Source organism: Brassica rapa, chromosome A02 (genome assembly GCF_000309985.2).
Source record: "Brassica rapa cultivar Chiifu-401-42 chromosome A02, CAAS_Brap_v3.01, whole genome shotgun sequence".
In the NCBI taxonomy this organism is placed as follows: domain Eukaryota; kingdom Viridiplantae; phylum Streptophyta; class Magnoliopsida; order Brassicales; family Brassicaceae; genus Brassica; species Brassica rapa.
Genome location: NC_024796.2, coordinates 2,651,316 through 2,671,734, shown reverse-complemented (window position 1 = coordinate 2,671,734; position 20,419 = coordinate 2,651,316). Strand labels below are relative to the sequence as shown.

Sequence of the window (20,419 nt, the reverse complement as noted above, 5' to 3'; positions counted from 1 at the left end):
GATAGTGATTGTCCATTTTTTTTTTTGTTATGGCGATTATGGTAGAATGTCAAAGGTATACAAGGTTTTTGAGCGAAAACAAATATTTTAAATTGTTACATCCAATCAGTATCTTATACTAACTTTTGAAAGTTACAAAAGGATTTGAAAAAAATGACTGTAATTATTGAGTTATAGTAAGTCTGATGTCACAAATAATATAGACAAACCACTTCACTGTTAGCACGAGAGAATGCCTCTGGATTAGTATATTTTAAATTGATACATCCAATCAGTATCTTGTACTAACTTCAGTCTTGTTAACCATAACATTGCACATTTTTACCTTTTGATGTCAAAAAAAGAAGACATTCCACAATACATTACTCAAATGCTGTTATTTCAACTAGTTAAAAGAAAGTTATTTTTATCTTAGCATATCTAAGTTCGACTTATCTCACAATTGTTTTTTTGGTCAACTTTATCTCACAATTGTTTAATAGCCGCTAAAAGTTTTATCAACATTTGGTTTTAACCCTAGGGTTGAAGAAAGGATAATAAAAAAAACAAGTGGTGTAGATGACGAAAGGATTGATGGCTGTGGGTTAAATCGAGGATAAGATCTTATCACCAAAACAAGAGGCTCCCCTTATATATTTCATTTTCTTGATAACGTTATCTAAATAAACACCATCGCCTTGTGTTTATATCTATCTTACCTGTGTGTGGCTTTTAAAGCAGATGATGAGAGAATCGTCTGTGATTCTGATGAGCCATTAAGAGAAACTGAAACCCAAAAAGTACCAAGTTTATGTAGCATGGAACATGTAGAGCTTGTTAACAGCATGAATTAGATATGAGAACAAAATATCTTTGTACAAATTGCTACCAAACATGAACTTATGCTATCAAGCATATAAGTAAAGGAAGAGATTGCAATATCGAAAGAGGAATTAAAAGAAGAGTACTAAACTAAATCGAATAAAAGAAGAGTACTATACGAACACCCTCTCTCAAGTCTTTTTTATTATACACGCGCAGCTTTCTCCGTATTTCCGTCTGGTTGATAAATAGAATAAACAAAAACATCGTATACTTGACGAGCTTCTCTTCCTGTACGGATGTGAGAGAAGAGAAATAAAGAATGTGCGAAGGGCTTGTGTTGCTACTTATATGTATACATGGTGCGGGAGATGAGGAAATTATGTCGACATTTTCATGCAACATGTGTTACATGTCAACATTATTTACTTGACATAGAAGGCAGGCCCAGGCGAAGAGTCTTGTCTTTATTTACTTGCTTCGTTGCGGGGAAAACGAACATATAGAACGAATTTCAAGAGATGTTAAGACAAGCGTGTCTTTTTACGTTTGGAAATTGAGAGAGAGGAAGTGGCATAACATAACTTTTTGGCCAACATGAAACTTTCGCTTTTTTTTGTCACCTGGATGATATCCTGAGACATTGTATAACTGGTCCAAATAAAATAAAAAAGTGGAAGAAATCCAGCTAAGATAAGCCATGCTACACTAATCATATGATGTTTTATCATAACTTATAAGCCACTGCATGCGTCTGAAGAGTTATTTCAAAAACATCAGTCTAAGAAGGAAAAATTCATGAATGATAAGATAGCTATCAGCTATTATTCAACTTATATCACTAATTCACAACACAGAAACATACACGTTCAAACACACCTCTCTCCCTGTTAAGTAACCACACAAGCATGCATGCTTAGTTAACCAGTGAAACAAGCATCACATCTATATAATACAGCCTATGTCAGCATCGCAAAACGCGATGTCACCCACCTACCAGCTTGTTTTTACATGTCATGCCTTGACATCACAAGAAACCTCTATTTCCTCGAGAGTCTTTACAAGTGGCAAATATAAAGTACAAGAACTAAATAGCACTAAAAAAAATTACATGGCCAAAAACAAAAATAAATATTAAAACAAGGAGCTATATGTAATTTTTCTTTTTATCGACGGAATCTGCTCCTCCCGGCGAAAACGCCGATCAAATCTTGCCTGTAAGGTAAATAAGTCTCTCTTCTCATATTCACTTCCCCAACGTTCGTAGACTTATGCGACGCCGTTTTAAGCTTCTCTTTCACTACCGGCGAACCGTTGCCGCCGCTGTCACTGTGGCTTCTTCTCAGAAGAAGATCCTTGAAACTACACCGTTTCGGTTCGCCCGTGGTCGAAACGGCTCCGTCGCTGCGGCTTCTCCTCAGAAGATCCTTGATCCGGCAACGTCTCGAAGACTTGCTCTTGGAGCTATCTCCTCTCGCCGGAGATCGGATCGGGGTCCAGAAACAGTAGTATCTGCTCGGCGAGAAGTCATGATCTGGATCGTCCGACGATGAATGCGACTGAGACGGCGAAGATAGAGATTGATCGGCATCGTTTTCTTTCTCCGCCGTCGTTGGGAAGTGGAAGAAGCTCTCTTCACGTAACGGCGACGTTTCGAACTCGAATTCAGATTCGTCGCCGTCTCCGTCTACTTTAACGGAATAGTACCTCTGTGACTCACGGACAACTCTAACGGCGGTTTCTACGATGTGACCGTCACCCGAGACGTAGAAACTGAAGCTAGGGCTAAACGACACCGTAGAAGAAAAATCCTGCATTGTTATGAGATCTTCGCTATTCTGTTTTAAATTCTGTCTTCTTGACTCTGTTTTGTTCATACACTTGGACTTGCTCTTTGTATATATATGTGAATGTGCCTGCGTTATGTATGAATGTATTTGTTTACTTGACCATCAAGAAGAGGCGGCTTTGACAAGGAAACGTGATCTATTTCCTTGTATTTGTTTAAGGTTAATTTATCGTTTTATTGGTATTAATAATACCGTATTAGTATTATCATCGTATTATTTTAGAAATGTTGCGTCAAGGCTGACGACTACAGGGAATAATGAGATTTCCAAAAGATCATCAGAATTTAATTGCTATAACCAGAAACACATATGTTACCATCCAAACGTGTGTGTGTATAATTTTACAAAGTTAATGGTTGAAAAATGTGAGAAACAACATTTCAGACTTCTAATTATTAGTTTGGTAGATATTTATATGGACTGAACTCTTAAACCTTGTTTGATCGTTCAGATGCTAATTAATTTTACTATTTAGAAACTCTCATGTCTTCCTTAAATATTTTCAAATTTTATAAGGATTCAAAACCCCAAATTATGCTGCTGCTACATTTTCTTAATAACAATGCTTGAATAAAAAGATTACAATTCTTAAAATATTTAAGAAAATGAATTTTTTTTAAAATCTTTTTTAAAATTCTTATGCTGCTTCTCAAAAAAAGATTTGAGAAGCAGCATAAGTCGGGTAATTCTTATGCTGCTTCTCAAATCTTTTTTAAATCTTTTTAAATATTTTTTAAAAGTTGTTGGTTCATATCAGTACTAACTTTCGCGGTAACATACCGGAGTGAATCTTCCAGGTTAGTCGGGTAATCTTTTTATTCAAGCATTGTTATTAAGAAAATGTAGCAGCAGCATTGTTATTAAAAAGATTCATTTTCTTAATTTGAAAATAGAAACTCTCATTACATTTTCTGTTTCTCATTTTATAAAAAAAGAATTCTTTCTAATACATTTTAAGCACTTTTATATACCCATGTAAATATTATATGTTTACTTTAAAGATAAACAACATACACTAGATTGGATATGTCCACATATTTATTATCACATTTAAATATGCTAAGTATATATTAAAACAAAATTGTATATATATTATAACAGTATATAATCATTTGAACAATATTCCAGATATTGCTGTCCATGCTAATCTTCCCAAGCACATGCGTAGCAAGACAATAAGAAAGCAACTTTAATCAACTTTTTTGTTTCATTTTTTCAACTGTAATAAAGTTTATTTTGTCAACATCATCTGTGAGTTGTAATAAACCTCTCTAATCTGATAAAACTATAAAAAGTAAAACTACTTTCCCCCGTTAAATGTCATACAACTTTTTACCATAAAAAGGAAAATGGCATACAACTACATCTTTCACCAAAATAATCATAATCTTCATTTGATACATAATGAAATAATTATTGTGAAATCAATTTGCGTTTTCTTACTAAAAAATAATTATAAATGAAAAATTCTCTTAGATAGTCTTTTTTAATTTATTTTCATAAAAATAGTTTCTCAAAGAAGAAAATGACTAAAAGAAATTTTATCGAAAAGTAAATATATATTTATATTTCTAGGATTAACTAATATAAACTTAAAGTTTAGAGTTAAAGAGTAAAATTTTGAGAATAAGATCAGTTTTTTAAAAATAAAAAAAAAATATTAAAAAATTTCAAAATAAAAAAATGTTATTTTGATCACTTTATTTTTTGAGAATTATTTTAGTAATAAAAACTTTAAAATAACTATCAGAGAGAATTGCGGACACTAAATTTTAACAATTCGATACTAGATTGCTCCATTGTATTAGTGGTATAAACACTTGTGGTCAAGTTCTTGTATCCGGATCGTTGGTGAAATGAATGTTGTTGATGAGCCAAAAAAAAAAAAAAAAAAAATTTAACAATTCGCCTATCGATTAATCGTGTCCGAGTGGATTTACTCGCCGGTTCTCATAGTCCAAATTCAACTAAATTTGTGTTTGGTCGGTACACAATTATAACCAGTAAAATCGATTTTATATTTCACCCGGTTAAACCGTTTCTCTTAGCTCCTCTCGCTCTCTCGGATTCTTTCTACTAAGCGAAAACCAGACGACAGAATAAAAAGCAACACAAGAGGAAGGAGGAGAAAACTCGACAACGAAGACGATAAAGCCAGATTCTCGTGCCACGAACTCGAATCATTTCGTCTCATTAGCAGATCGATCGCAAATGATCAATATCCGCCGCCGCCTCCGCCGCAATTGACGTCAGCAGGAGAAGTCAGCTTAATAACGCCTCTCGTTGATTTGACTTGAGGTCAGCGTGGTTTCTTCTCCCAGATTTGCTTTTTTTTTCGAATTCGTTTTCCGTAATCGTCATCGGAAGATTTTTCAGATTCATCTTAATAATCTCTACATAAGTTTATTCTTCTTTTTCTCTAATCCGATTGAGATGACATAGTGGTGGTAGACCAATCGTGCGGTGTAGAAAAATTCTGAATCCGAAAACGAATGCGTGAACCACGATCTTAGCCATAGGTTTCTGAGTTGTTAATTCGAATTGCATTCTCGTTTTATCGTAGAGCTTGAAACAAGCTCTCTGGGCTGCTCTATATGTGGACAACATTCTTCTCCATTCTTATCAGTTATCACGATAACACGTGACTAGTATGGACCACTTCTGTGAAGCCAGGATACCTCTGTATAATTCAAAAAAAAAAAGTTCGGGATTCCGATTTGTTATCAATTTGAATGACATGAAAGCATGTTCTTACTTTTTGACTGTAACTGCTCTATTTGCGCAGATATATATATTTTTGGCATTGATGATACTTCATTGGGTGGAAGAAATGTAAAATGCTGACGAGGTAGAAGAAACAACACACGCAGATTGATGATGCTCTCTTCATTCATTCGACCTCTCTTGTAAAAACTGTTTTGAAACTTACGGTGTCATTGGCCTATAGCATATGCTTTTAAGAAGGTGAATAATAATATATAATTATGGGGTCGGGATCAGAGAAGAAGTTTCCTCTCAATGCAAAAGACTACAAGCTACATGAAGAAATCGGAGATGGTGTTAGTGCCACTGTGTACAGAGCTTTGTGCATACCACTTAACGAGGTTGTTGCTATCAAGGTTCTTGATCTAGAAAAGTGCAACAACGACCTGGTAGGTTTTCTAGCTCCCTTCTTAGAACAGAAATTGAAATATCTGAATGAATGAATCAGAAACTGAAATATCTTGTAGGATGGGATACGGAGAGAGGTGCAAACAATGAGTCTGATCAGCCATCCGAATGTGTTACAAGCTCATTGCTCATTTACCGCTAGGCACCAGCTATGGGTTGTGATGCCATACATGGCTGCAGGATCCTGTCTCCATATAATAAAGTCTTCTTATCAAGACGGGTTTGAGGAACCTGTTATCGCTACTTTACTCCGTGAGACTCTGAGAGCTCTTGTATATCTTCATGCCCATGGGCATATCCATAGGGATGTGAAGGTATATTGTTGCTTTGTTTCCCTTTAGTGTAATACTTTTGCTCAATAATCTTCACATTTGTAGTATGTTACTTAGATGAATGTTGTTTTGATTTATTAATGAGGGATAAGTATGCGTTATTGTTTGTGCACAAAAAAAAGGATGCGTTATTGTTTTTAGTAATGCATATGGTTTCCTTTGCAGGCTGGTAACATATTATTGGACTCCAGTGGTACCGTTAAGTTAGCAGACTTTGGAGTATCAGCTTGCATGTTTGATACAGGAGATAGACAACGTTCCAGAAATACATTTGTTGGGACTCCATGCTGGTACTTTTTTCAACTTTAGTAATGCCATGTTCTGACAGTTTATGTGGATACATCTTGCACTTCTGATTTATGCTTGTTTCTGCATAGGATGGCTCCTGAGGTTATGCAGCAACTACATGGATATGATTTCAAGTAAGTTGATACTCTGTAAATTCTAAGCTCTGCATTTACGCTAAAACATTGCTTCCCGACCATATTTACTTAGATGTATTGTCTGATACATTTCTTCCATGTCACAGAGCAGATGTTTGGTCATTTGGAATAACGGCACTTGAACTGGCTCATGGTCATGCCCCATTTTCCAAGTATCCGCCAATGAAAGTAAAGTTATAATGATGCCATTTTACCTGTATTGATCTTCACTGCTCACTGGTACTCAGTTTGTATATTTTCTATTTCTGGTAATATCACTGGCAGGTTTTGCTGATGACCTTACAAAATGCACCTCCCGGACTTGACTACGAGAGAGATAAAAGATTTTCAAAAGTGTGTGAGTGATGATAATTAATTTGTATCATTTTGGCTTCTTGTCTTTTCTTTTCATCTTAACGGTTGCTTGGACTTAATAGGCCTTCAAAGAAATGGTGGGTATATGCCTAGTCAAGGACCCAAAGAAGCGTCCAACGTCAGAAAAGCTTTTAAAGCATCCTTTTTTCAAACAAGCACGTGCACCTGATTACATGGCTAAAGCAATTCTTAATGGTCTTCCTCCATTAGGTGAACGCTATAGAACGATAAAGGTATGTGCCCCATCCCTTAAACTTATTCTGACTCTTGCTGGGGAGGAAAATTGTTGGAAAAGCTTGATTGATATGTGAATTCATTCTTTCAGTCAAAAGAAGCTGATCTTCTAATGCAAAACAAGTCTGAATACGAAGCACACTTATCACAGGCAAGTCTGTATTCTTTCTACAAATTCTCTCTAAATGCAAACTTCTTATGATAGTCGAATTTGAATGCGTGTTTGAATTTTGTTGACATCTATACTCACACTTTATGTTTCTCTGCAGCAAGAATACATTAGGGGAGTAAGCGCTTGGAATTTCAATCTCGAGGACCTAAAGAATCAGGCTGCTCTTGTAAGTTATCAACTTTCTTGTTTAGTTGATTATACAATGCGAGGGACTAATTTTGGCGGTCATGTAGATTTCAGATGATGATAGTTCACATGCGGAAGAGCCTGATTTCAACAAAAAGCAATGTGAAATACAAGATGAATCTGCTCTTTCCCCTGAAAGGGCTAGCAGCTCAGAAACAGCTCCTAGTCAGGATGTATTATTCAAAACGATTCTCTTTACTGTTATCAGCCTGCTTTTGGGAATCGAAATCTAGGTTTCTAAGTTCGAACTTTTGAACGATGTCAACTCAACATGTCTTTCTTTCTCTTATTATTTTCAGGACGAATTGAACGACATTCATGATTTAGAGAGTTCTTTCGCCTCTTTTCCAAGCAAACCTCTTCAAGCACTCAAGTACATCTTATTCTCTAAATTTATATTAGCTCCTGTAGATATGGATTTTAACCAATCCGATTTGAAAGGCACTAGCACACATGATGTGTTTTCATTGAGTAGTATAGCAATTTGACAAACCTGCTCCATAAATATCCCTTCATTATACATGTGCTATGATGCAGAGGCTGCTTTGATATCGACGAGGACGAGGACAATGAAACTATTGGAACTCAGGCGCACACCACGAAAGAAGAGGATACTGCAGCACAGATCTCTTCTTTACCACGTCATGTAATTTCTGAACAAAAGAAATATTCGAGCGGTTCAATTTTACCAGAAGGCACTTTCTCTCCAAAGAAAACCTCATCCGATGCTGAGAGGTTAGCATCCTCAAAACATTACTTTTTGTGTTTAAACCTATTTTGACATGCTTCATTGGTTTTGAAGCTCTTATTAGTGAGAGATGAGTTAATTTTAAAGGCCTCTTGACTTACTTCTGCAGGGATTTTCAACAGCGTAAATATCAAACAGAGCGGAGCTACAGTGGATCATTGTATCGCACTAAGAGAGATACTGGTAACTAACCTCCCATCCTTATCAGTACATGTAATTCTTGTAGAGTCTTCAATTTGAATACCATTTATGCAGTGGACGAGACGTCGGAAGCGCCGTATGTGGAGCACAAGGGACGGTTTAAAGTCACATCAGCTGATTTGAGTCCCAAGGTATATAACAAGTACCGTATTCTATAAACTTCATTTCTGTTGAAGCTATTATAGCCTTTAGACAGAGTGGTAGAAGCATGAAAGAGCAATATATGGATAGTTAGTTTGTCTTTTATGGAAACTGAAGATGTGTTTCGGTTTTTGGGTACAATTAGGGATCTACGAACTCGTCATTCACACCGTTTGGTGGTGGTTCAAGCAGCCCGAGCTCCCTCAATGCAACGGCTGTTTCAATCCTCCAGTCGATTTTGCAGCAAAACACCATGCAACGGGTAAATTTTTAAACTTATGAGGATTATTACTTTTACAGTCGTTCGTTAGTTAACAACTCTTGTCATGACAGGAAGAGATTCTGAGACTAGTTAAATACGTGGAGCAAACCTCTGGTACTACTATAATCCTTTTCATCTATAAATTTGTTTTTTTGTGGGATCTTATACATCCTTTTTGTTGAATAATTGAACGTAAGCGTTTTGTTTTTGTCCCCATTTCATAGTCAAGCAACCTGGATCACCCGAGACAAGCCTCAATGAGCTATTGCAGGTAAAAGAATAAGAGAGAAAAAAACACGTTTTCAAATTTGCCATCACATCAAATAATATTCATTAACCCGAATTTGATATCATGTATGTATTATGTAGACGCCTCCTGCAACTCTACGAGAGAGAGAACTTCAAACCCAACTCATGCTACTCCAACAAAGGTACATATATATACCATCTCTTTTGCCACCAGGCGATTCTATGCCCAAACCATCGTGACCAAAACTAAAACGCGTCTTTTGCTTTAACATAAAGCATTGAATTACATGTTTGCTTTTCATCTTTGATGTCACAGCTTCTTGAGCCTAACAGAAGAAGTAAAGAAACACAAGCAGAGGAATGGGCAGGTTTGTCTTCTTGCATTTTCTAGCAAGAACTCCCCACATTAAATTATATAATTTGAGATCATGAGTTTAACTTCATTCATTCACTATCACTAGCTCTTGAGATAAAACCTTATACATAAATTACAAACTAAATAAATGATGCAACTCTATAAACCTTCACTATCCTTGGCGCTAAATGTAAATCTTTGTTCTTGTTATCTGCAGTTAGAGAATCAGCTAAACGTGTTGACACAGAGAAACGATTAAGTCTCGCAAGTCATGGAGACAACAGAAAACAAGCGCAGGGAAGAGACAGGGGATCTTGACTAAAGCCTCGTGTTCCCTTTCAAGACCAAAGAAGAAAGAGAGATTTGTGTTTATATATTTTTACTTGTTGGGTGTAATTTATTTGACAGGTTCATATATTATGTGACAACTACTACAATGTTTGTCTATTGTCCTTGGGCCACCTATGTAGTTTATGATGTGCTATATATATCGCAGCGCTTGCATTAATAGTATCTTCTTCATTGTTGATGTCAAAAAAAAAAAGTATCTTCATTGTTTGTTGGGAGAAAAAACAGAGTTTTCATGACAACTCTTTTTTAAATCTCGAAACAATGTGGATTTAACAAACTAATAGAAAAATCAATTCTCAGTAATAATATCAATCAAGTAAACACACAACATGTTCTAGTTGTCCTTTCATTGGATCATAAGAATGTATATACTACCAAAGGCGATTCTCGATCACAGCCGCTACTATCTCCTTTAACGTCTCCTACAATAAAAGGAAACACAGAAGAATCTGTTTAAGTATCATTGGGGTTTTATGCAGACTTTTTCAATAATCAAATGATCTGTTTCCAAGAAAAATGTAAAAGTACCGAAGAATGATCTTTGAGACCAAGTGAGAGAACCAGAGGCTTCGAGGGAACAAAAGAACTGGAGAAAATAAAAAAAAGATTGCATCATTCTCAAGTTAGATCCCTTTCTTGTGTTCCATTTTTAACCAGACAATAGAAAGAAGGGAAACAGTGGAGGATCAAGAAATGAAGGAAAGAGAGAGAGAGAGACCTTATGTGGTCAATGAGTCTTCGAGCAGTTGCTATCAGCATTGGCTTCAGGAAACAAAGTAGGCAAGATCTACTTTAAGATTTTGAAAGTATGAACTATGTAAAACGTATTACAATATGATTAAGATTTGCTACCTCATCTCGCTTTCCGAATATCACTGAGACACTGAATGTTGGTTCAACAGACATCCCTTCTTCCTTCCTGTCAACAAAGAAACACAAGTATAAAACATACATAAATAACTCAGATGTTCACAACCAATATTAAGACCATTTATTGACCTTGCGTGCAATATAGTTCCCATGGCACCAATCTGTGTTGCTATGACCTGAAACAAAAGTAGTGTGTTTAGATTCGGACATTAAAAAAAAAATTATGACTTTAAACATCCAAGTGAAAGTAATCTCTTAAACACAGACACAACTCACAAGGATATGGTCTTCGTAGCTGCATATCACTATCTCTGTCTTGTTTCCCTTCAAAAAAAAAACAGATCAAATAATGACTAATCTTCACATAAGAATACGAAAAATATCCCATGAATATTATTGGATTCAAAGTACCTTAATTTCTAGTGAAAACTTTCTATGGCGCACAGGAAAATTAGAGTCCACGCTTTCCATTCTCAGTCTTTGCTACACCCTCTTCTTCTTCCTCCTCCTCTTGAGTTTATTCTCTGTCTTGACTGCTCCGACGAAAGAGAAGCGGAAACGCGTTCGTTTCTATTAAACGACACCGTTTTAGAGAAAAAAGCTCATAAATTTTAAGCCCAATAAAAGAAGCCCATTAACACTTATCAAAAAACCCATTAACAGTTTCCAGGAAAAGCTTTATTAGGTGACCAAGAAAAATATCGGTTGACTTCAACGAATTTGCAGTACCGACTTTATTGGTGGGAGACTACGAGTTCCGCTTCTCGCATGGCCAATAATATATATGGCCAATGGACCCCGACGACCACAAATAAACGTCTTTCTTTTATAATCATATTTATCATGTGGTCTTCTCGTGAGGCAGACCACAGGTGTCCTACCATCAGACCCAAAGGAAACAGTTTTTAATTGATTTTTCAAAAAATATTGATCTAAATGCTAAAAAAAACAAATCGATCTAAACATCCGTTCAAACAATGATCTCATATAAAGCGTATAGCCTAGAGATTTTTGAACATTAGACCGCACTGACACAAATATGGTCTTCCCGTGACAGCATAGAACACACTGACACAAATATTGTCTTCCCCACTTGACAAATTGGGACGGAACAAAACCGGGGTGGCTCGCTGATCAAAACCACGTGCTGTAGTTTGTAACTGTAATAATAACAAAACCAATCATAAATTTCCAAGTAAGCGCAATTATTTACAGTCATTGACTATCAAGTAACTAATCATCTCGACTTCTGAAAAAAAAGGAAGTGCTGTTGACAAAATAAAAATCCAGTCGTGCCTACTCGTAATTTAACACGTGTTTGACAAAACAAATCGCGTTCTTCCTCTCAGGCGAGACATTCAAGCCGAGCCGTTTAGCCCAATCTGATACTATTACAAAAAAAAAATTTCCTACAGAATTTGAAAATTTCTGTTGTACACTTATAAGAATATAATTACTGGATTAATTTATGAAGCAAGGTGTAAACTAGGCAGATCACGTATTGTGAACTGCTAGATACCATATATGAAATGAAATTTTTGATATCCAAAATGTTTTCATGTGTATGGCAAGATATTTATTAAGTGTAACTTCTTGGTCAGAGAGCATATGAAAGTTGGTCCAAAAGCACACTTGCAAAATTTGACCGAGTAACTCCTATGCAACTTCGTTTTCTTGCACTCGTTAATTGTTTTGAACCAAATTGAGCTTACAAAGTTGACGATTACGGTAATCAACCGATCAATAGTAATCCATGTTATTATATGTTTAGATTGAAAATAAGAAATGTATGATTCATTCCCTACATTATTACATATATATATATATATCAATCACTATTGCCGATAGGCGATGGTTGTATAAGTTTGACTTATTATGTCATCAGATAACAGTTAATTTCCTTATTAAACTGGTGAAACTTATCTTAGAATAGTTTAAATTATTTCCTGAGCATTAGATTTTGCCTTTTTTTCCTTTTTGGCCTTGCAGACCTTCTGAGCAAGAGAAACAGCTTAGCCCTTTTTAACTAAAAGAATTAGCAAACCATAATAAAGTAATCAGAGTTGGTGACAATGTGTTGCACGTTAATTCACTTGCGTTAAAAAATGAAGAATCATACGGTTTAAAACATGAGAATTTGGCAAAATTTGACATTTTTGTCCATTAATTAATTCAAAAATTATTAGTATTTTACATCATTTAGTATTTAACAGTAACCCATAAAGTAACAAGAGTAGGTGAAAATGTGCTGCAGCCATGAATTTATTTGACTTTAAAAACAAGAGTCGCAAACAAAATCCGTGAACGTATTATAAATTTATAATCATGTGTAGATAAAGAATAATATAAAACGTGTATTTTGCAATCATCAAAACCCCTTATAATTAGAAAACAATGGTCAGAGATTTATTTATTACAAAATAATTTTGATATTTTATTGTTAGTTCGTTAATTTGTCTTAGTCCAATTAGCTGTCGTGTTATTAACTAGCTTGACCTTAATGAATCTAATAATAAGGTTTGGACAGAAACCAAGTGGATTTGACATTTTGACCCAAAAAAAGAAGAAAGAAACCTAGTAATCAGTCATGTAATACGGCCTTCAGGTCAGTATTAATTCCCACCACCACCACTAAATTAATTAAGTCTTAAAGTAACGATAAATATTCTAAAACAAAATGTGATTTTTTTCTAAAAAATTATTACAGCTATAATACTCCCGATGTTTCATTTTATGTGATGTTTAAAGAGAATGCAGACAAATTAAAGTGTAAATTTCTATACAATTTTTTTTGGTTAAATAAAAATATCATTAAATAAAATGGTTCAACCAATTAAAAAATCAGTATTATGTAATTGGTTACAAATTTCAAACAATATTAAACTTTCATCTATAATAATAAAAAAATTACAATAAAAGTATTTTCTTTAACATCAAGCAAACTGAAACAAAGAAACTATATTTTTTGAAAATACACAAAATATTGTTTATTGCAATTTATATATACAGATGCACAAAAGGATCATTTAATCTGATATACGAAACCGAAAATCTAGTACTATAAATCGGCTAGATGTAGTTTTATTTTCTTAAAGTATATATTATCTAACTAAAGAGGTATTTAATAAATGGCGAAAATACAAAGTTGATGGAGTGTTACCAAAAAAAAAAAAAAATACAAAGTTGATGGGATCGTATATATACTGAAGCCGAGCCGAGCCGATAAGCTGCTTTGAAGACACATGTTTTTCTTGGAACGATCAGAGACTCTTTGCATATCTAGTGTGATCATGTGTACCCACAACCTCTGCTCTTTCTCCCGCTATATATATCGTCTCCCTCGTTTCTCTATCCTCTGTGTATCTCTCTCTATATCTTCTCTGAACCTGTAGCCGACGCAAACAAGAATAAGCAAAAGGCAGTGAACAAAGAAGATAAACTTCTTTAACTCGTTCATTTGCTGTACTCTCGACTATGAGGATTGTACGTTCTTCGGAGAAGTTCTCGGCGGAGCTAAAGGAGTTCATGTGCGCCGCTGTGCAGAGGAGGAGAGACGACGATGGTTTCCGAGGCTCCAGAGGTGGTAAGTCAAGAAATGCGATGGATCTTGATTCCGACAACGGAAACAGATTGGTTTGTGTTACCGGCGGTGTTTCTTACCTTGGTCGCGCCATTGTCAAGCGTCTTCTTGTTCATGGATACTCCGTGAGAATCGTTGTTGATTGTCCAGGTAAAATTTTATACTTACTGTTACGAAGATGTTTAAGTACAAAAATGATTTTAAGAAAATTAAATAAAGTCTTAATGTTCTCGGTAATTTGGTCGGAAAAAAATAAGCAGAGGACAAAGAGAAAGTGAGTGAGATGGAAGCTGATGCTGAAACGGCGTCGTTTGGCAACAGGATTACGTCAGTGGTATCACGGTTAACAGAGACAGAGAGTTTGATTAAAGCGTTCGACGGTTGTGATGGCGTTTTCCACACCGCAGCATTTGTCGATCCAGCTGGGATCTCTGGTTACTCGGTATGTTTCAGTTTCTTCATCCTCTAATATAATAAACGTATGCCCATGGTTAGCAAAAAAAATAAACGTATGCCCATCCTTGTTTATACGTTACGTAGATACTTATGCGAATACGTATGATAATATCACATGATATTTTCTTGAGTGCATTACCATTTAGGACACTTTTTTCACTTTTTTGACATGTTTAGACACATGTTGCTGGAAGGACACTTTCTATTATGTTTTGGTAAAATCTGGACGAAACTGCCCTTCGCTGGGAAATCTGATTCAAAAAAGTAATTGTGTCTTTTTTCTATTTAGTTAGTGGGAACCAAATTTAGTTGACTTTTTTTGGTGGAGTTATGAAAGTAGGTTAATAAATAAAATGAACAATTTACAGCCATTGGATGTGAAATAGATTAAGAAATCCAACGGTGGAAGACTATTGCTATTTCAAGACTTTAGTTAGTACGTTTATAAAAGAAGAGATTCTTATCTGCCGTTGGATATGGAAGCAAAAGAAGATCGTAGGGCTAAGGCAATTTGTACTTTTTTTTACCCTATCATGTTTAATTCATTATTATTTCAATTTCTAATATATAAATAAATATATAATATCCATATAAAAATTTATTTATTTTTTTCTTATTATTTTGATATCCATATCCATATATTTTATACTTTAATGTTTAACTAAAATTTTCAAATTATAATTTATTGTCCATGTATTTCGTGTACGTGGACAAAATAAGTGTGGATAAAAAAACTGTGGATGGGAAAATTGATATTGTGGACAAAGAGATGTTCATGTGAGTAACTGAAATGGGGATGGTTGTTTGTAGATACATATCTTAGGGTGCAATATATATATATATATAAGTTTATTTGAGTTGAATAGGGTCTAAAGTGCACTAATAAAAGTTTGTGGCTAAATCAAAAGAACCTTTCTGCATATTTTAAGAATCTTGGGATGAAAGCTTGAATAACCAAAAATTCAGACACCACAGTTGCAAAAACTCATTTTACTTTCTCTCAAACGAATGAACCCACATCAAAGTTTATTGATCTTCACGAATTAAGAATCAAAACAATTTTTTTTGCTCATGATGACAACGTCTAGTGCAATTTCAAAAGCTGTTGTTGACGCATGCCTAATACAATAATACCCACAAGCCATTTGCATCAATTACTTGAATCATCAAAGATTTTTCCAGATTGACGGCCTGGTCCCAGCAAGATCCCATCAAATCGCTGCAGAGACAAACAACTTCGTTTAACGACTTCAATCTGCGGTCAAATCTCTAAGCCTTTGTCTCCTCTACCGTGGATTTCATGTTTTTTCCACCGCTGATTTCATGTCTCCTCCGCCATGTATCCTCCGCTGCAGGTTTCATCGGTGATGAAAAATTCTCTAATCGGATTTGGCTCTTGTCCACGTCCATCTCCCAAAGCTTCTCCATCAAAAATTCACACACCGTAAGTTCTGGTATAACCTAAGAGGCGAGGAGTCATGTGTCTTCTCCATCAAAATCTCACACACTGTAACCTCTGATATCGTTTACAGTAGGGATAAAGGTGATGAGAGAGGAATTGGGGCTAGGAGAGAAATCAAATTTGCGGCGAGACCTCTAGAATCATGGAGATTATGAAATTGAAGATGAAGGAGAAGAGGTTAGGAAATTAAGAAAGTGAATCTGAATTTCTAAAGAAATAAAGATGGAGAGAGAATAAAGGTTCTGTTTTAGAATAAATGTTCCGTTTCGAAAACTCAAAAAATGTTTGGTTTATCAATTTATTTTTAAAACAAAAAACATAAAATTCTTATAGTTGGGATTTGGAAAAGTGAGATGAGTTAGAGTTAGAAGAGAGTGTAGTTAGTTAGAGAGTATGTAGGACATTGCATAAGGAAGAAGTGTGCCTCCAGCAACAAGTGTCTTAATATGTAATATGAAAGACAAAAAGTGTCTTAGAGAGTAAAAAATTCTATTTTCTTTCCCTTTTAGCTCACGGCTGAGTTTCTTTTTTTATTCACACACGAATAGGCTTTCCATGAAAAAATGCATATTAACGCAATTACTTGTGTGGTTTCTGCGTGATCCAAATAACTTTTTTTGTTTGTTATGGAAGCATAGTTTTGGTGGCGTAGGGGTTAGGTGTGTATATGAGCCACTGGGTTGCGGGTCAAACCCGCCCCGCTGACCCGCCAATCCGCGGGTAAACTGATTTTTTTTACTCAAAAAATTTGACCTGCTTGACCCGCAAGAAGAAAATATGAAATCCGCACCCGCCCCGCTAAAACCCGCGGGTGATCCGCTAGACCCGCGGATAATATTAATAATATTAAAAATTATTAATTTAAATATTTTTTATTAAAATAACAATAAAATTTAATATTTTAAATATTTTTTTATTAAAAATAACAATAAAATTTAATATTTTAAATATTTTTTTATTAAAAATAATAAATATTAATCTATTTATAATTAAAATTAAATTATTTTTAAAAAAATTTCTATTTAAAAATAATATTTAAAAAAAATCTTTTTTTTTTAGTTTTTGCGGGTTGGCGGGTACCCGCACTGAATTTTGGCTGACCCGCACCCGCTCCGCATAAAAATCACTCAACCCGTACCCGCACCCGCAAACCAAATTTTTCAAATCACTCGACCCGCACCCGCCCCGCAGCGGATCAAATGGAGCGGGACCCGCGGATAATGATTCATACTCCCAGCACTATATATGAGAATGTGACAAAGTGGATATTTTTTTATTGCTTTATCCTTTTCCATCGGTTTTGTTTCTAGAAGACCTCTTAAGTGGCTCTACTTTCTTTTGTTAATAAAGTGGTTATGACTTGTAGTTGACACTTAGGAAGTACCTTAGTCTTTCTGAATGTTTGTTGCCAACGGCCTAAATACTTTTTCCTTAAAAACTTAGATTGTGTATATCTTTTTTCGTTGAAAACGGAAAAGAGTTGATAGCTCTGCGTTACCAACAAAATAAATAAAAAGAGTTGGTTGATAACTCTTGTTATTGTGAAATCTCAATACTTTTCTTTTGAATAGATTGAAAATATGCCACTTTATTTGAGATTTTGAGTAATTTCTTTTGTTTTTGTCAACATTTTGACATATTCATCCTCAACCACCTGATTCTAAAGAGAGTTATGAGTACTTAATTTGGAATATGAAATTTCTACACTTCTAGATTGATAGTAGGTTTCACTTGTTTGAGAGTTAACTGTGACCTCTCCTCATACCTGCATATTCTCTACCTACTGATAATGACAGCTATCTAGAAAAAAGAGGTTCTTGATTACAATGTGATTGGTTGCGGATACCTTATGTACGGCAACTATTAATTGAAACGTGTACGAACCAAGATCACTGTTTCAGTAATTACGGCATACATGTCACCGTATCACTCACATGACTCCGATAAATAACAAACAAAAACAAAATACATATGTAGTTCCTTTCTTATAATTTTCATCTTTAAAAACCTCTTTTTAATCTGTCTTAGTTTCTAGTTCTAACAAAATGTATGTTAATGTTACTAATGTTCATTTTGCTAATATTTTGCAGAAATCAATGGCGGAGTTAGAAGCAAAAGTGAGTGAAAATGTAATAGAAGCATGTACAAGAACAGGGTCAGTGAGAAAATGCGTCTTCACATCATCTCTCTTAGCATGTGCTTTGAAAGACAATTCCCTTAACGATCTTGATCACTCTATTATCAATGAAGAAAGCTGGAGCGATGAACAGCTCTGCGTCCATAATAAGGTAAAAGAAAATCATAGTTTTTCAATTTTGTTATTATTGTTCCATGATAATGTTTTCTATGGATCCACCATAACTAATGCTATCATTGTCTGATTCACAGCTTTGGTATGCACTTGGAAAATTGAAAGCCGAGAAAGCTGCTTGGAGAATCGCAGATTCAAAAGGATTAAAGCTTGCCACTATCTGTCCTGCTCTTATCACTGGTCCTGACTTCTTCCAACTTAACTCCACTTCAACCTTGGCTTATCTCAAAGGTAATTTATTAAAACGAACCTTAGTGATAGATATATATGATCACTTGAGTAATTATAATGTTTATATGATCTCGCATGGAATTGAATCATACATTTATATTATTCACAATCTAACATATAATAATCATGCATTACTATTTATAAGGAATATGAATCCAAAATTGTGTAACCGTCCAAAAATAATGTTGAACTATATTATATATAGCTTAAAAAAAAATTGGCATGTATACGTTGTTCACGGGTCGTCCATTTCACAAGGGAGACAAAGACAGGTAATAAGATATTGACTAGCTTTTTTTTTTTTTAAATAAATGCAGGAGCAAAAGATATGTACCGCAACAGATTATTAGCTACAATGGATGTGAATCGGTTGGCTAAAGTTCACGTCCGTTTATGGGAAGGTTTGGGTAATAAAACCGCCTTTGGTAGATACATTTGTTTCGATACCATTCTCTCAAAAGATGGTGCGGAAAAGCTTGCTAAAGATATTGGTGCTCAAATCGAAAAGATTTGCGGTAGTAGCGACGATTCTGAAGAAAACGCAGAAACTTCATCTACTCCTCAAATATCAGACAAAAAGCTTTTAGATCTTATGTCAAGAACTCTACGAAGTTGCTATCATGAAAGTTAGCTAGAGCCTAGAGTCGACAAAAAACTAAAAGGAGCAGTTTGAGATAATGATGTAATGTTTGCTCTTATTCTTTTCTTCTTTGCTATGGCATCATGCTTTTATTATATCCTCTATAATCATTATTACTATACGAATGTGGCTTTTGTGTGGAGGAGGTTGTTGTAAAGGGCGGTAGAGTTGGTATTAGTTGAAAATTAATATATTGATTTGCCAATTTTGGGTAGCTAACAATAAGTCAATAACTAGCAGATAAAGCCAATTTCAACAGTACATAAATCGGTTCAGGCCGGTACAAAATGACATGATCAGTTTGCCATTCTGCGTGGATTTGAGAAATATATATATGCTTTCTATTCTGTGATTCATCGAAAGCAAAAGTGTATATATGTTTAGTTTTCTGATAAATCAATTTTTAAATGGTGTAATAATCAGTTCATGCAACACGCAGTCACGCAGCCGGTTCATCCACAACAAGCAATCTGTTCGAACCAGGGATTTAAGTATATAACACGTTCTTTTACAACACAAAAAGTACATAACACGTATCAGACTGAAAAAAGTATAGTAGTTATAATAATTTGAAGAAAAAGTAGCAGACTGAAAGATTTATTCAAGTAAAGAAGACTGCTGCGAGCATAGCAAGGCGGCGAGGCGACTTGCCTCTTTTTTTTTTTGTTCTGCTCGACAAAAGAAAAGAGCATCACAGTTACCGACGTGGCGATCTCAGTCGAATGCACGTGCAAAGTGTTTTGTAGCCAAAGCCCCTACAAAAGTCAGCAAAACCAGAGAGAAAAAGAGCGTGAACGACGCTGCTATTTATATGTAAATGCACGGAAAATCATAAAGTTATTTGATTATTTAAGTTTAATTTGCTTCAAAATTATATACAGCACTTCCAAAAAAACGACCAATGAAAATATATTAACATAAACACTTGTAAAACGACCAATGAAAATTTATTGACGAAATTAACATATATTCGAATTTTATAAGATTATGCTACTACTAAAGGACTCTGAAGTTTTGTA

The 20,419-nt window shown here is 34.9% G+C and overlaps 4 protein-coding genes across 8 annotated transcripts; 2 read left to right on the top strand and 2 right to left on the bottom strand.

Moving 5' to 3' along the window:
• Positions 1-1,607: 1,607 nt before the first annotated feature.
• On the bottom strand, positions 1,608-4,246 carry LOC103850947. Its single transcript, XM_009127755.2, has one exon. The coding sequence runs from the start codon at positions 2,676-2,678 to the stop codon at positions 1,968-1,970; it is 711 nt and encodes a 236-aa protein (XP_009126003.1). The 5' UTR covers positions 2,679-4,246; the 3' UTR covers positions 1,608-1,967.
• A 461-nt stretch (positions 4,247-4,707) lies between these two features.
• On the top strand, positions 4,708-10,007 carry LOC103850946 (serine/threonine-protein kinase BLUS1). The gene is made up of 22 exons (XM_033284000.1): positions 4,708-4,949; positions 5,437-5,526; positions 5,570-5,803; positions 5,882-6,136; positions 6,320-6,444; positions 6,532-6,576; positions 6,684-6,765; positions 6,862-6,930; positions 7,014-7,184; positions 7,277-7,336; positions 7,455-7,523; positions 7,591-7,716; positions 7,843-7,916; positions 8,081-8,278; positions 8,401-8,474; positions 8,547-8,623; positions 8,779-8,895; positions 8,967-9,009; positions 9,120-9,166; positions 9,265-9,326; positions 9,461-9,512; positions 9,717-10,007. Exons 3-22 carry the CDS (start codon positions 5,636-5,638, stop codon positions 9,756-9,758), a joined length of 1,956 nt encoding a protein of 651 aa, XP_033139891.1. The 5' UTR covers positions 4,708-4,949; positions 5,437-5,526; positions 5,570-5,635; the 3' UTR covers positions 9,759-10,007.
• A 70-nt stretch (positions 10,008-10,077) lies between these two features.
• Positions 10,078-11,678, bottom strand: LOC103850945. Of its 4 annotated transcripts, none has more exons than XM_009127752.3 (7): positions 11,132-11,678; positions 10,988-11,044; positions 10,850-10,896; positions 10,703-10,769; positions 10,569-10,612; positions 10,379-10,436; positions 10,078-10,299 (listed from the first exon to the last, which is right to left on the bottom strand). In XM_009127752.3, the coding sequence occupies exons 1-7, from the start codon at positions 11,189-11,191 to the stop codon at positions 10,273-10,275; spliced, it is 360 nt and encodes a 119-aa protein (XP_009126000.1). In that variant the 5' UTR covers positions 11,192-11,678; the 3' UTR covers positions 10,078-10,272. The 4 variants fall into 4 exon arrangements, with proteins under 4 accessions (XP_009126000.1, XP_009126001.1, XP_009125998.1 ...); XM_009127753.3 differs by having other exon boundaries at positions 10,997-11,044; positions 11,132-11,659; XM_009127750.3 differs by having other exon boundaries at positions 10,083-10,272; positions 11,132-11,664.
• A 795-nt stretch (positions 11,679-12,473) lies between these two features.
• Positions 12,474-19,605, top strand: LOC103850944 (cinnamoyl-CoA reductase-like SNL6). Of its 2 annotated transcripts, none has more exons than XM_009127748.3 (5): positions 12,474-14,450; positions 14,561-14,742; positions 18,309-18,506; positions 18,607-18,709; positions 19,078-19,605. In XM_009127748.3, the coding sequence occupies exons 1-5, from the start codon at positions 14,195-14,197 to the stop codon at positions 19,389-19,391; spliced, it is 1,053 nt and encodes a 350-aa protein (XP_009125996.1). In that variant the 5' UTR covers positions 12,474-14,194; the 3' UTR covers positions 19,392-19,605. The 2 variants fall into 2 exon arrangements, with proteins under 2 accessions (XP_009125996.1, XP_009125995.1); XM_009127747.3 differs by having other exon boundaries at positions 12,481-14,450; positions 18,607-18,760.
• The last annotated feature ends 814 nt before the right edge of the window (positions 19,606-20,419 follow it).